The following is a 13,165-nucleotide window of genomic DNA, read 5'->3' on the forward strand; positions in this document are numbered from 1 at the left end:
TCATAGATTAAAATGAGTTACTTAATGTAAAGTTATGGACCAATTTAGTATATCTACAATGATAAAATAATGGATAACATGTGAACAAATAATATTGCAAACATATGACGCAAGATGACACAGCTAAATAATATTGTGACACATGACACATCCATCCACATCAACATACCACATATCACTAATGGTTTACGTCATTGAGCCACATCAGCATGCTGTTAACGGAAAATGGTCCGGGACTAATACGATATATTTTTATCAATCTCAAAAACAATTTTAGTGTACAACACCAATCTCAAGGTCTATTTTAGTTTGGGACTTAACTCGACACACGGCACTAACACAGTTTGACATGTTATGCGCCACTATGTTGTGCTTAAACTATGTTTTGACATGTGAGACTAAGTTTAAGTAAGCATGCACAGTAACACTTAACGACATGACACCACCCCAATAACAATGTTACAAGTTATAACAAAAACCATTTGAGTGACTAGTTTGGTTCATGATTGACAATTTAAAATATTAACAAAAGATAAAAAGTAGAAAAAGGTATGCTTAAATTTAATATGTAAACTCTAGATTATATTATAGCACAATAAATTGGTCAACGAAATAAATTGTTCTTATAAATCTAAATCGTCCATTGAAAAAGTAGAAAATATAATATCAAAATTTGCATATTTCAACTTGGTTTGGCCCCAAAGCAATTCAAACCGGTTATACAAGCACATGGTTTCATTATTGTCACGGATTTAATTTCCCTCTCATAAATAAACATCAATTTAACAATGATGATTATACAAACCAGACTACCAGAGATCTTGAAAAATAAAATATGAACAAAGCAAAATCTTGACTCTAAAAACTTCCATGACACCATTAGTGGATTAATTTTTAATCAGAATCTGAATCAGCAACGACCGATGATCTGACTGCTCTGCGCGTATTTTCATCATATCCATCATTTTCATCATCCTCATATTTCTTCTCATCAATTATGCCTGTAAACCAACAGTTAGAGAACTTTACAGTCAATAAGTAACGGAATGCAATGAAAAACATTACCTTTCTTTATGAGCAGAGCTTCGAGTGTTCTTGTGGAAAAATCATCTTTCCCTCCCAAATCTTGAAATCCTATCAATCTATCTCCGGCAACTCCTTGCCTGAGCAAAAGAAACACCATAGTGCTCAAATTTTCTTTCATAGAATATCCTTCTCATGTAATTTTTTTATTATTTCTTAAAATTTGAATCTAAGACCTCTTTATAGAAGAATAAAGTACTTACTATTTTGACTATTCCATATTTATTACTATTGTACACATTATAAAGGTGGAGTGATAGACATTAGTACATAAAATAAAAGAGATCATTATTTAGTTGAAAATAGTAAAAATTAGTATTAAAAAGAAAAGATAGGTAGTTATTTTGGCTAGTTCTTAATTTCTTATACCATAGGTAGTTATTTTTAAAATAGTATGGGTCCACTTACACCATATTAATCTTATTGGCTTACAATGCTGAATAACTTATGTATTCTAAATTTTATCAATTCAACCATTGAATCATATTATATTATTTTGATAATCAAACTCATAAATTTTGAAAGAATTAGAACATCAATAAACGAGTTATCTTAAAGTAGATATTTACTTGTATTTTCAAAATTATATTATAGTTCAAAATGTAGTAAGATTAAATATCAAATAATTTCCAAGTTTTATGAAATTTTGCGCAATTGATCTATTATGTTAAATGTCTGAATTTAATGGTTGAAATGACAGAACTCAGTGTATAAAAAGTTATTCACATGTGTAAGTCTTGTTCAGTTACATCAACAAATAACTTCTTAGCAAAACATGGGAAGTTAAAGAGAGATCATTTTTGGATTTGGACACATGCAATAATCCTCTATGCATATGTAACAGACAACAGATACCAGATAATAAGTAATAGATGAAGTATAAACTGGTCTGACAACATCATCCTTTTTATTTCTATAAAGCTACTAACAATTAGTCCCTAGGAAAAAGCATGATAGTCTTAGGCACTTCGAATGTAAAGAGCCTGTTGCACAGTAAAGATTGATGATAGTCAATTTTTATATTTATTTTATTTTTTATTGTTTTGTGAAACCAGCAACACACAATATGCTTTGTGAATACTAAAAGCACTCAATTAACATGACCAACAGTTATGAGGTAACAGATATAGGCCCACCTGAACAGTATGACACAAGGCAAAGTCTTTATTGCCAGTTTTGCAACGAAGAATGGTGCATTCTGCATTTCATTATCAACAAAGAACACTGTTACACAATTTCTTTACCAAAAGAAAAACAGTGATGTTAAAGTAATAAGACTTATGTCACAATTAGATTGACTTAATGATGAGAAAACCGTCAAACATAAAATCTTCTCTACTGCAAATAATAATAATGTAACCGTTAATGCTGACCTCTGCATCAAGCTTGATGAACTTCGTATCTATATGCTTTGATGAAAGGGACTTTAGATGCTTATCAATTATCCTGGAAACATTTTAAGCATGCGTGAAAGGGTGAAGGGGACAGAGATGTGTTGAAGTCTAGCAACAACATTTAACCCAGAAAACATACTTGCACCGATAGAACTCCTTATGGTAGAAATGACAAATCACTTTTTCACTTCCGGTGACTTCAGCTAAGAAATCCCCTTCAGTTATCTCCCTGTACTCCCCATGACCTTTCTTCTTCCATTCCTGCCGTTTCTCTGCTTCTTTCTAACAAGGCAAATCTAGTAATTATACCAAGGTATTTAATAAATAAATAAATAACATTGTCATGAATCCTGATACATACGGAAATATTCCTACCTTAAGAGCTGCAATCCTATCTGCATGCAATTTTTCCAACTCAGGATCCTGATATATCTATTGTGTCATCCATTTGAAACAAGGGGAGAATAATGGGAATGGATTTTCTCAAGTCAAAATTTCACATGATCTTGTTGCATGAAGATTTTTAAATTTAATTAAGAACAAACAAGGGATCGCATCAGCATCTAAGTGATGGTACGAACTAACACATCGCAAGGTCATGTGAAAACTTCATGTGAGAAAATATAAGGTGTACACAAATAAGCATATATGACAAATTTGACAAGTTTACAAATCATACATCCATTAAATCATCAAGGTCAACCTCCTGGTTAGAAGAACTCGATGCCTGCACCTTCTCTTGTGCAAGCAATTCCTGCAGGAATCATAATATTAGTCAGATCACATCAGCATGAAACAGGTATTGTGCTATGAGAGTGAGGTGTGTGCTATGAATGTCATAACAGAATATGTGTGTGTTACGGTGGTTATAAGAGTTCCCCTATACAGATTATTCAGCTGCCCATCATCAACTATGGTAAGGTTCTTAAATATTTTGCCATAAGAACAACTTAACAAGAAAAGAAGAAAAAAGATAATTGTAGAACAATTTCATGTTTTCAACACCATCAAAACTTCAAAGTATTGAAAAACCAACACAGTTCAACTCCATGGACTCTTAGTTTGATCTTATGTGCAACAAAATACAAGGAATGGATCCTCTCAATTTCTTTTCCCTCAATAGTTTGGCAAAGTATGATCTCTCACCTTACACTTCTTAAGTGAGACCAAGAGAAAACATATGAGAGCAGATATTAAAAGGTAAAATATCACACTTTACCAAACAATTGATAGAAAAAAAATTGAGGTTCCACTCCCCAAAATAAAAACACATTTCAAGTGTATAGCAGAGTTTAAGCATTAAAAAGAACAGTCAAATACAGTAAGTAGTATTCTATATTTTTGTGTGTTCGTGGACATGCGAGATGGAATGCAGCAAGACAGTAATTTCAGAACCACCAAATCACACAAATCTAACAAATAAAGCTTAATGTGATAGGAGAACATGTATGAATAATTATATCTCTAACTCTTCTGGACTAAATCTCCATATTGGTCCTGTGATTCAAGGCTTTCACTATTTTAGTTCCTCATATTCAAAATTCACTATACTGGTCCCGAAATCCATTCAGCTCCAGGCACCATACCTTTCCGGCATTGAGCCAACAGACGGAATGCTGAACTAACTCTAACTTGCCATGCTAGACATAAGACTAAATGATGTCGTTTCATTTTGGCACTTAAACAAGACAAAAACGAGGTCGTTTTGGAGAGTGAGGGGAGATAAAACTGTTTACACATCATATAAACTCTTATTCGTCTTCTCATTTTGTCTTGTTTAAGCGGCAAAATAAAACAACGCCGTTTAGCCCCAAGTCCAACATGACAAGTCAGAGCCAACTCAGCACATCATTCGCAGACTCGGTACTAGAAAAGATCCAGGAACTAATATAGTGCCTAAGCTAAATCTCAGGACCAGGACCAGTATAGTGAATTTTGGATTTGAAGAACTAAAATGGTGAAAGCCGTGAACTGACCAACCACTTTGGGGTTTTAGTCCACCTCTAACACGAGAGCCTCTTTTGGATTTGTCTCAATTTTGCATAGACTTTTGTTTTCTCTCTTTTTATATTTCTCTTATGCTAAAATTCTTCCATTTGGGTTCACAACATCAAATTTTAGACTTTTAATCACAGAAACTCTAATACCATTAGATGAAATTACTTGTCCCATAAGTTTAGGCTGACAGAGAGAAAGAATTTTCGGAAATGTCCAAAGCACTGATTATGGTGACTCCAATTGAACGACTGAATCAAAGGAACAATGTCCAAAGCACTGTAAAATCAGACTCTCAATAACCTAAAACTAATAAGCAGTATTAGAAAGAACACCGGATACTTCAACCAATGGATTAAGCCATTAACTGAAACAGGGTTAGGATGCCAAATCTTCACCCAAAACCTTAAGGCAATGGATGATGACCTTCACCTCTCACACTTGATATCTCATTGATAAGGAAAATGACCTAGGATCTCATACAGATGTTGAATGGAACCTGCTAAACGAAAATGAAATTTGAAAAATGGAATGAGAAGAATTAGATGATGAACCTTCTGATAATCACGGGCAGCTGCAGCCATTACGTTTCCAAAGGCAAGATTTGACAAAGTGGACTTTACTGCGTTCGGATCCATTTCGAAACACAAAAGAAACGCGGAGAAGCCTCTCGCTCGAACGGTTGAGATCTGTGTGTAATGTATGCACAAATTGGGAAGGGAAGGGAAGGGACGAGGGAGGAAGAACCAACCTCCGTTGCTTGCTAGTAGTATAGATGCGGAGGGAAACTGTGGCAAGGATCGTGAAATCGGACGATTCAGGCTTCCAGGTCCCAACCTAAACTGTAGCAAGGATAGCTAAAATATATTTTTGTTTTTGAAATTTTAAAAATTACCTAAATCACTCCCAAGATTTTAGAATAGGATATTCTAGTTTCTAAAAAAAATTAATACACATATTAATTTTCAAGGTTTTATTTTGACAGGTAAATCCATTTTTAGTATATTTTTCGGCAGAATAATTATTCAGATCAGTTTCCAAAAATTTTAAAAACAGACATTTTAGTCCAAAAAAAACTAATGTACAAATCAATCCCCAACGTTTCTCTCTGTTAGACATAATAGTCTTCCGTCCAAAAATAAAATAAAATAAAATTATTATTATTATTAATTGCACAATAATATTGTACTATAATTTTTGTATTTTTTGGATAAAAATAATGATAAATTTATTCATTAAATTCTTATATATATCATTATACACTAGATAGCCATAGTTTCATCTCCGAGCTGGAGACCTCCCCGCATCTCACGCCGGCTACAGTCCCACCTGGAGGCTTTCTTCCACGGTGGCATCTCCTCCAGCTGGCTTTTCATGGACAGCGATGCATGTACTCATCTGTCCTTGGTTGCGTCAGCCATCCCTTTCACGTTCTCTCTCACGCAACCTCGAATCCCTTTCACCGAATCGCTCACGCAACCTTCCTTCTTCATGGATTTGTTTGAACATGTAATGATTTCTTGGAACCCTAGGAGCTTTGCTTTCTTCTCCAAATTCCCTTTCGTCTGCCCTAGGGAACTCTGTCTACGAGCTCTGTTTTCTTGGGAGTCTGGGTCATCGCCGTTCATTCAGGTTAGTGATTTCCCAATTTTTGGCTCAGATTCAAGATCTCAAATCAATGAATCAGGTGCATCCAAACCAATTTTTCTGTTCGATGGTTAAGCGAGATTTTGTTCTCTAGAGTTTGTGAAATTCCTAATCTTGCAAATTGTGATGCTTTTTGGTATCTGTTCGACGGTTAAGCCAGATATTATTGTGTAGGGTTTGTGAAATTTCTAATTTTGCAAATTTTGTATGTGACTTGGTTTTGTTCTCTAGGGTTTTTGAAATTTCTAATCTTGCAAAATTGTGATGTTTTTTGGTATCTGTTCGATGGTTAACCCACATGTTATTCTGTAGGGTTTGTGAAATTTTTAATTTTGTAAATTTTGTATGTGACTTGGTTTGTTTCTAGGTTCATGTTGTTGGTCACATTCTTTGGCAGTTGTTGTTAACCTTCAGTTTGAACTCATTATCAGTTCTACTTTTGTTCTGTTGAATTGTTTGTTGCATGTGGTTTGTGTATTTCATGAATCTATTTCTAATTTTTTTATTTTCTGTACATTCAACAAATCCATTGAGTTTTTAAATTGTTTTCTGTATTTAGAATCATGTTCTGTTACTTATGTTTCATGTGAAATTTTATGAAGCAATCTCATATATTATATTAAAAGTAGACCAATTGAATGCAATATTAAAATTTCATGAATGTATTTTTGTATTTTTATTTTATGTATATTCAAATAATCCATTAAGTTTAGATAAAGTTAATTGATGGTTGCATTTGGGCATGTGGACTAGGTTATCTTCCCTTGAAGATGTCTTTTGCATAGGTAATGATGTTCTGCCATACATTCTTCACTGAAAATGTGGGAATGCCTATCAAGGTATGGGCTTTCTATCTAATCTATTTGGTGAGTGGTGATGTGATTGATAGGAATTTATTGATAGCTTCTTGGTTAGTTATTTGTGTATTCTGAAGAAACCTTTTGTTAGTCAATTCATTTTCATTCGAATCCTTTATTGGTTATGCAAAAAAATGCTGTGTATTTCAGCTCTTGCAAAGAAGTGGAGCTGATTGTCATGAATTTGTTTGCTTCTTTCATAAAGGAATGTGCTTCTGCCACTCCGATTCAAGTTGAATATATACAATTCCATTTGCTGTTCAAGTTTTGTATTCAAGTTCTGATTTTTTCAGGTCTTTCATTTTTTTGCTGTTTGTGTTAAAATTATTTAATATTCCAGCTATTGATTGACATATTTTTATTGATGTTTGTCTATACTTTTTTTCCATTCATCTGCTGTTTTGAATGTATTCCTACCTAACACATTTACCAACTCTCATTGCCATGAGTAGAATCATTGTTTGGGGTAGTTGATGACTGCCTTCCCTATGGTCTAATGACATGTAGGCGCATTGTAGTAGGTGTGGTGTGATTAGTTGTCTCTATGCCACTGAATGGAGATGAGAATGTGGGAATGCCTATCAAGGTATGCGCTTCTATCTAACCTATTTGGTGAGTGGTGATGTGATTGATATGAATTGATTCATAGCTTCTTCCTCATTGAATAAAAGATTTTGTTATTCAACTCAATTGCATTCTCAATTTTTTTTATTATTTATGTAAAAATTATTTTATATTTCAGCTCTTGAAAAGACATGGGGTCTTTGTCCTGAACTTGAGATGTCATTCACAAAAGAAGTGCCTTTCTCAGAATAAGATGGCACCACTACACTATTTGTGTTACTAGGTCTGCCCAAAGTTTAAATAATTTTCACAATTTTTTCTATTTTTATTTTCTATTGATAATCAGAGTAAAAAACGATGGCATCACTGCATTATTTGTGTTACTAGTTGCATGTGGGTTGTGTGGATCATTATCAAAGAATGGATTTTGTACATAATATATTGTATCAGTGGTAATGTGATTCACAAAAATTGATGTGTAGCATGTTGTTTATTTATTTATTTTTTAAGTTCAACTGGATTGGATTACATTTTTCTATTGTTTGTGTTAAATTTATTTTATATTTCCGTTGTTGGATGGACATACACCTCCTTGGCCTCAAGTTAAGAGGTTCATTGAGAAAAGAATGGCCTTGTGCCAGTAAAATAGGTTCATGGTATTCTTTGTTTAACTAGCACATGTCTTTATCCAAAGAAAAACTATCCAGCAGCTGGTCTTCCCATAAAAATATGTTCTCCACACATAATAAGGTTGTGCTATATATTCTTTATTGGAAATTGGATTATTCAAGTTCTGATTTTTTCAGCTCTTTCATTTTTTTTGTGTTAAGATTATTTAATATTTCAGCTGTTGATTGACATATTTTTATTGATGTTTGTTTATACTTTTTTTCTCATTCATCTGCTGTTTTGAATGTATTCCTACCTAATACATTTACCAACTCTCATTGTCATGAGTAGAATCATTGTTTGGGGTAGTTGGTGACTGCCTTCCCTATGGTCTAATGACATGTAGGTGCACTGCAGTAGGTGTGGTGTGATATCTCAATTTCTGTCCCTATTTCTTGATTTCTTGAAAGTTTCACTTCTTTTTCCTGTTTTTGTCTTGGTTCAGGTTTTGCTCCTATGATTAGTTGTCTCTATGCCATTGAATGGAGATGAGAATGTGGGAATGCCTATCAAGGTATGGGCTTTCTATCTAACCTATTTGGTGAGTGGTGATGTGATTGATATGAATTGATTCATAGCTTCTTCCTCATTAAATGAAAGATTTGGTTATTCAACTCAATTGCATTCTCATTTTTTTTTATTATTTATGTAAAAATTATTTTGTATTTCAGCTCTTGAAAAGACATGGGGTCTTTGTCCTGAATTTGAGATGTCATTCACAAAGGAAGTGGCTTTGTTAGAATAAGATGGCATCACTCTACTATTTGTGTTACTAAGTCTGCCCCAAAGTTTAACTAATTTTCACAGTTTTTTCCATTCTTATTTTCTATTGATAATTAGAGAAAAAAATGATGGCATCATTCCACTATTTGTGTTTCTGGTTGCATGTGGGTTGTGTGGATGATTATGAAGGAATTGGTTTTGTACCTAATCTATTCTACCAGTGGTGATGTGATTCAGAAAAATTGATGTGTAACTTGTTGTTTATTATTTATTTTTTAAGTTCAACTGAATTGGATTATATTTTTCTGTTGATTGTGTTAAATTTGTTTTATATTTCAGCTGTTGGATGGACATACACCTCCTTGGCCTCAAGTTAAGAGGTTCATTGAGAAAGGAATGGCCTTGTGCGAGTAAAATAGGTTCATGGTATTCTTTGTCTAACTAGCACATGTCTTTATCCAAAGAAAAAACTATCCAGCAGCTGGTCTTCCCATGAAAATGTGTTCTCCACACATAATAAGGTTGTGCTATATATTCTTTATTGGAAATTAGAAATTTGGGAATCATTATCAAGGTATGAGGTTTCAGTCTCATCTATTTCATGAATGTTGATGTGATTGACAGATTTTTATTCATGTTTGTCTATACTTTTGATCCCATTTATCTGCTGTTTCGAATCTATCCCTACCTAACACATTTTCCAACTCTCATTGCCATCACTAGAATCATTGTTTGGGGTAGTTGATGACTGCCTTCCCTATGGTCTAATGACATGTAGCTGCACTTTAGTAGGTGTGGTGTGATATCTCAATTTTTGGTCCCTATTTTTTTATTTCTCGAAAGTTTCACTTGTTTTTCCTATTTTTGTGTTGGTTCAGCTTTTGCTGCTATGATTAGTTGTCTATATGCCATTGAATGGAGATGCATATGGACTGAGATTTTGTTTTCCCTCTATTTCCCTCCTCAATTTGAATTCAAAAAGGTGAGATTGTGTCATGGATTTTTTTCTATAAAAGGATGGTTGGTGAAGCACATTGAATGCACAAACATTCTGCTGTGTTCTATTTGCTCCTAAGCTATATCTATTTCAAAATTTTTCTGTTTACATTTCGTTCTATTTCATCAACTCTCTTTATCTTCTTTCTTTCTACTGCAATGCCTCCTCCATTTGATATGATTTCTAAGATGCATCCTCCTAGAGAGGCTTGGAGGCTAAAAGTTAGGGTTCTAAGGCTTTGGGTTGTACTCTCTTTTGGTAACCATGAGGTTCCTAACTCAATGGAGATGATTCTCCTTGATGAGCGTGTTATCCCCTATTAGCTTCTCTTTTAAATATGGTCTTACTTGTTGTTTTTTAAGTTTTCAACTTTAAATTATGTGTTTCATTAATCTGATTTTGTTCTTTTGTTCAATTTCTAGTGTGGAAAAATTCAAGCTATAGTCAAGAAACCACTCCTTAATAGGTTTAGGGATCATATAGTTGAAGGTCAAGTTTATAGAATGGCATATTTTACTGTTGTGTCAAATCATGGTAGTTATAGAGCAACTTCGCATGAATTCAAATTGGTTTTCCTTCACCGAACCACTATTGTAGCTGTTGATGAAGATGTTATCCCTAAGACTTGTTTCAACTTTCTGAGCTGCTGAACATAACCCAAGATTATAATTTTTTTAGTTGGTGTGTATATCTTCTTGCTTTTCTGTTATTGAAGTTTTTTAACAAATCCTTTGAATAGTTAATAGGTTGTGTTTATTTGGAATAGATGTCATTGGTCTTTTAACTTCAGCGGGAGAAGAGAAAGAATATGCAAAAGAGGGAAAAATTGTGAAAATGATTGCATTGGAATTAACTTCAAAAGAGTATGTTGATTAAGTCATTTCTGGTGCTTTCTCTTTATCTTTTAATGATCTTTTTTGCTTATTTTCTGTTTGATTCTTTGTCATCTTTTGAGTTTCAGTCTTACAATGTGATGTGCATTGTTTGGAGATTATGTTAATCAAGTAAATCATTTTCTTACCTCTGGCTATGTGGAGCAGCCTGTTGTAGTCATTCAACTTGCAAAAGTCAAGTTCTTTTGGGGTATATTGTTTTTTTTTCTGTACATCTCATGGCTACTCTAGGTGTTGTCTCCAATAAAGTTTGCTAGACTCTTTCTTTGTTGCTGTGTAGGTCAAGTAGGTCTTCAAAATGTGATGTATGCCACTTAAATGTTATTTAATCATGATCTTCCTAAAGTTGTTGAATTTAGGCAGAGGTTAGCATGCTTTATTTTTGTTGATGTTTATTGTTTTCTTTATTTACAAGCAATCTGGAGTAACAAGTACAAGTATTTGAATTAATTTTTTTTTAGTATGATTGAGCAAGGTGTCAATGGTACCCAACTACTGTTTATTGTAAATGAGGGTAAAGTTGTCTCCTTGGAAGATGATTTCATGCGTTTAACTAGAAAATGCACTATTGAAGAGCTTCAAGATAACAATCATGTTATCTTCTTTTGAGTTAGTTGTGTTTATGTTTCTTTTATACACAAATGAACCGAAAAAAAATCAAACAACAATTTCTAGATCTGTTTTTTCATTCATGTTGTTAATTAACTTTGAAATGTCCATTGGATAGGAGGGTTCTTTTATCATTTTTGGTGCAATCCAAGGTATTGTTGAGGATGGAGGTTGGTGGTATTCTGCTTGTGTGTGTGGAAAGGGTATCTATCCTCAAAATGGTGCATATTACTGTGATTTTTGTTTGAAGCACATAACTAATGTCACTCCAAGGTCAGAAATTTTGTTGAAAATGTCTTCTTATTTTGTCTTGTGGATTGTTTATAAAAATAATGTTTCTTGATATTATTTATCTGAATGATTGTGTTTTCCTTTTTTTCTCTCTGCAGATTTAAAATTAAAATAACAGTTGAAGATCATACTTGGGAGGGTATTTTCCTTCTCTTTGATCGTGAGGCATCTTATTTGCTTAAGAAATTATGTGCTGACTTGTTTACTGAGGTTCAAAGAGATGCAAGTGTATGTTGTTAGTTTTCTTTTATGTGTTGTTCAGTTTATGGGATGTGATATTTCTTATTCAAACTCTGTATTTCTTATGTATTACCTTCAAAATAGTTTATATATGGGGATACTTATCCTCCCATATTCCAAGGGCTCATTGGAAAGAAGTTGCTGCTCAAGGTTGATACCAAAGGTGTCCCACATGATACATTTTATGGCACTTTTTGAGTTAGGAGAATATGTGATGATCCCACCATTATTGCGATGTTTGAACTTCCCGATTATGATGCTGATGACGAGTCTACTCCAAAAAAGGTGAGATATACATACAAATATTTTTAGATCGTGTTAATTCATGATTCATTTCTTATTTTTATTTTTTTATTGTGTTGTGGTGAATTTTTGTTATGGTCTTATGTATTTTTAAACTCTAATGGCATATGAATAGGAGCATGATTTACACAAATTTGTTCCTTGTAGAAAAGGGGATGTTGGTATTAAGAAGGAGTCATCAAAGACTTTTATCAAAAGTGACAAAAATGCTGGTGAGTATTCTGGGATTTTGTGTAAATCCCCAGTTCTTATAGATTTTCTGGCTGAAAAACAGCCTGCTGTTTTCGGAGGGACTGAGTTTGTTGGCTTAATTGATGGTGAACATGGAAAAGAAGAGAAAACACCCAGCAATGATACTGTTAGTGATGATCTTTCTGCTGAACTGGATATATTGCTTAGCTCAGCAGAAAAAGAAACTCAGGTGCTGATGTATAATATTTTTTTCTCATTCCTATGTGTGCTGTTTCTAATTGTATTTTGCATTCTTGAGTGAGTTTCATAGCTTTTTTAAATTTCTTTGTCTTGGGAGGTGTTGTCCTATGTTCTTGAAGCACCTTCGCAATATGGAGAGAAGCTTATTCATGAAAATGATGTTGTCACCTCCCCCAATTTGAAGAGGCTGCTGTTGATGCAGATGGACGTGGGTTCAAGGTTGCCAAGGTTAATGGAGTTTGATTCAAGGTGTGGAATTGAGTTGATGTGTCTAGGTATAGGTGTTTTATATAGTGTATCTATAAGTATTTAAGAAGGCTTGTGATTCCAAATAGATGGACATGTAATCATGCTGGCTGGATGCTATTTTGATTTTACTTTTTTGGATTGTGTCCAACAAATAGGATTGTCAGATATATGGGTTTTCCTTTTGTGATGGCTCGGGTCATGTGCCAACTAGGTCTATTC

General features: G+C 33.7%; 1 protein-coding gene across 1 annotated transcript; it reads right to left on the reverse strand.

Moving 5' to 3' along the window:
- Positions 1-600: 600 nt before the first annotated feature.
- Positions 601-5,313, reverse strand: LOC130954631 (thioredoxin domain-containing protein PLP3B-like). The gene is made up of 8 exons (XM_057881388.1): positions 5,027-5,313; positions 3,157-3,231; positions 2,853-2,900; positions 2,617-2,759; positions 2,457-2,529; positions 2,220-2,281; positions 1,066-1,163; positions 601-1,001 (listed from the first exon to the last, which is right to left on the reverse strand). Exons 1-8 carry the CDS (start codon positions 5,108-5,110, stop codon positions 895-897), a joined length of 690 nt encoding a protein of 229 aa, XP_057737371.1. The 5' UTR covers positions 5,111-5,313; the 3' UTR covers positions 601-894.
- Between the last annotated feature and the right edge of the window lie 7,852 nt (positions 5,314-13,165).

The sequence above is a fragment of the Arachis stenosperma genome, chromosome 10 (genome assembly GCF_014773155.1).
Source record: "Arachis stenosperma cultivar V10309 chromosome 10, arast.V10309.gnm1.PFL2, whole genome shotgun sequence".
NCBI lineage: Eukaryota > Viridiplantae > Streptophyta > Magnoliopsida > Fabales > Fabaceae > Arachis > Arachis stenosperma.

What these genes read in the sequence shown, in the direction of transcription:
- LOC130954631 (XM_057881388.1), bottom strand. Translation starts at nt 5,110, where the DNA reads ATGGATCCGAACGCAGTAAAGTCCACTTTGTCAAATCTTGCCTTTGGA. An exon ending in ACCTTGATGATTTAATGGAT is followed by an intron (nt 2,901 to 3,156) that starts GTATGATTTGTA and finishes TAGATATATCAG; the next exon opens with GATCCTGAGTTGGAAAAATT. An exon ending in AAGGAGTTCTATCGGTGCAA is followed by an intron (nt 2,530 to 2,616) that starts GTATGTTTTCTG and finishes AAATGTTTCCAG; the next exon opens with GATAATTGATAAGCATCTAA.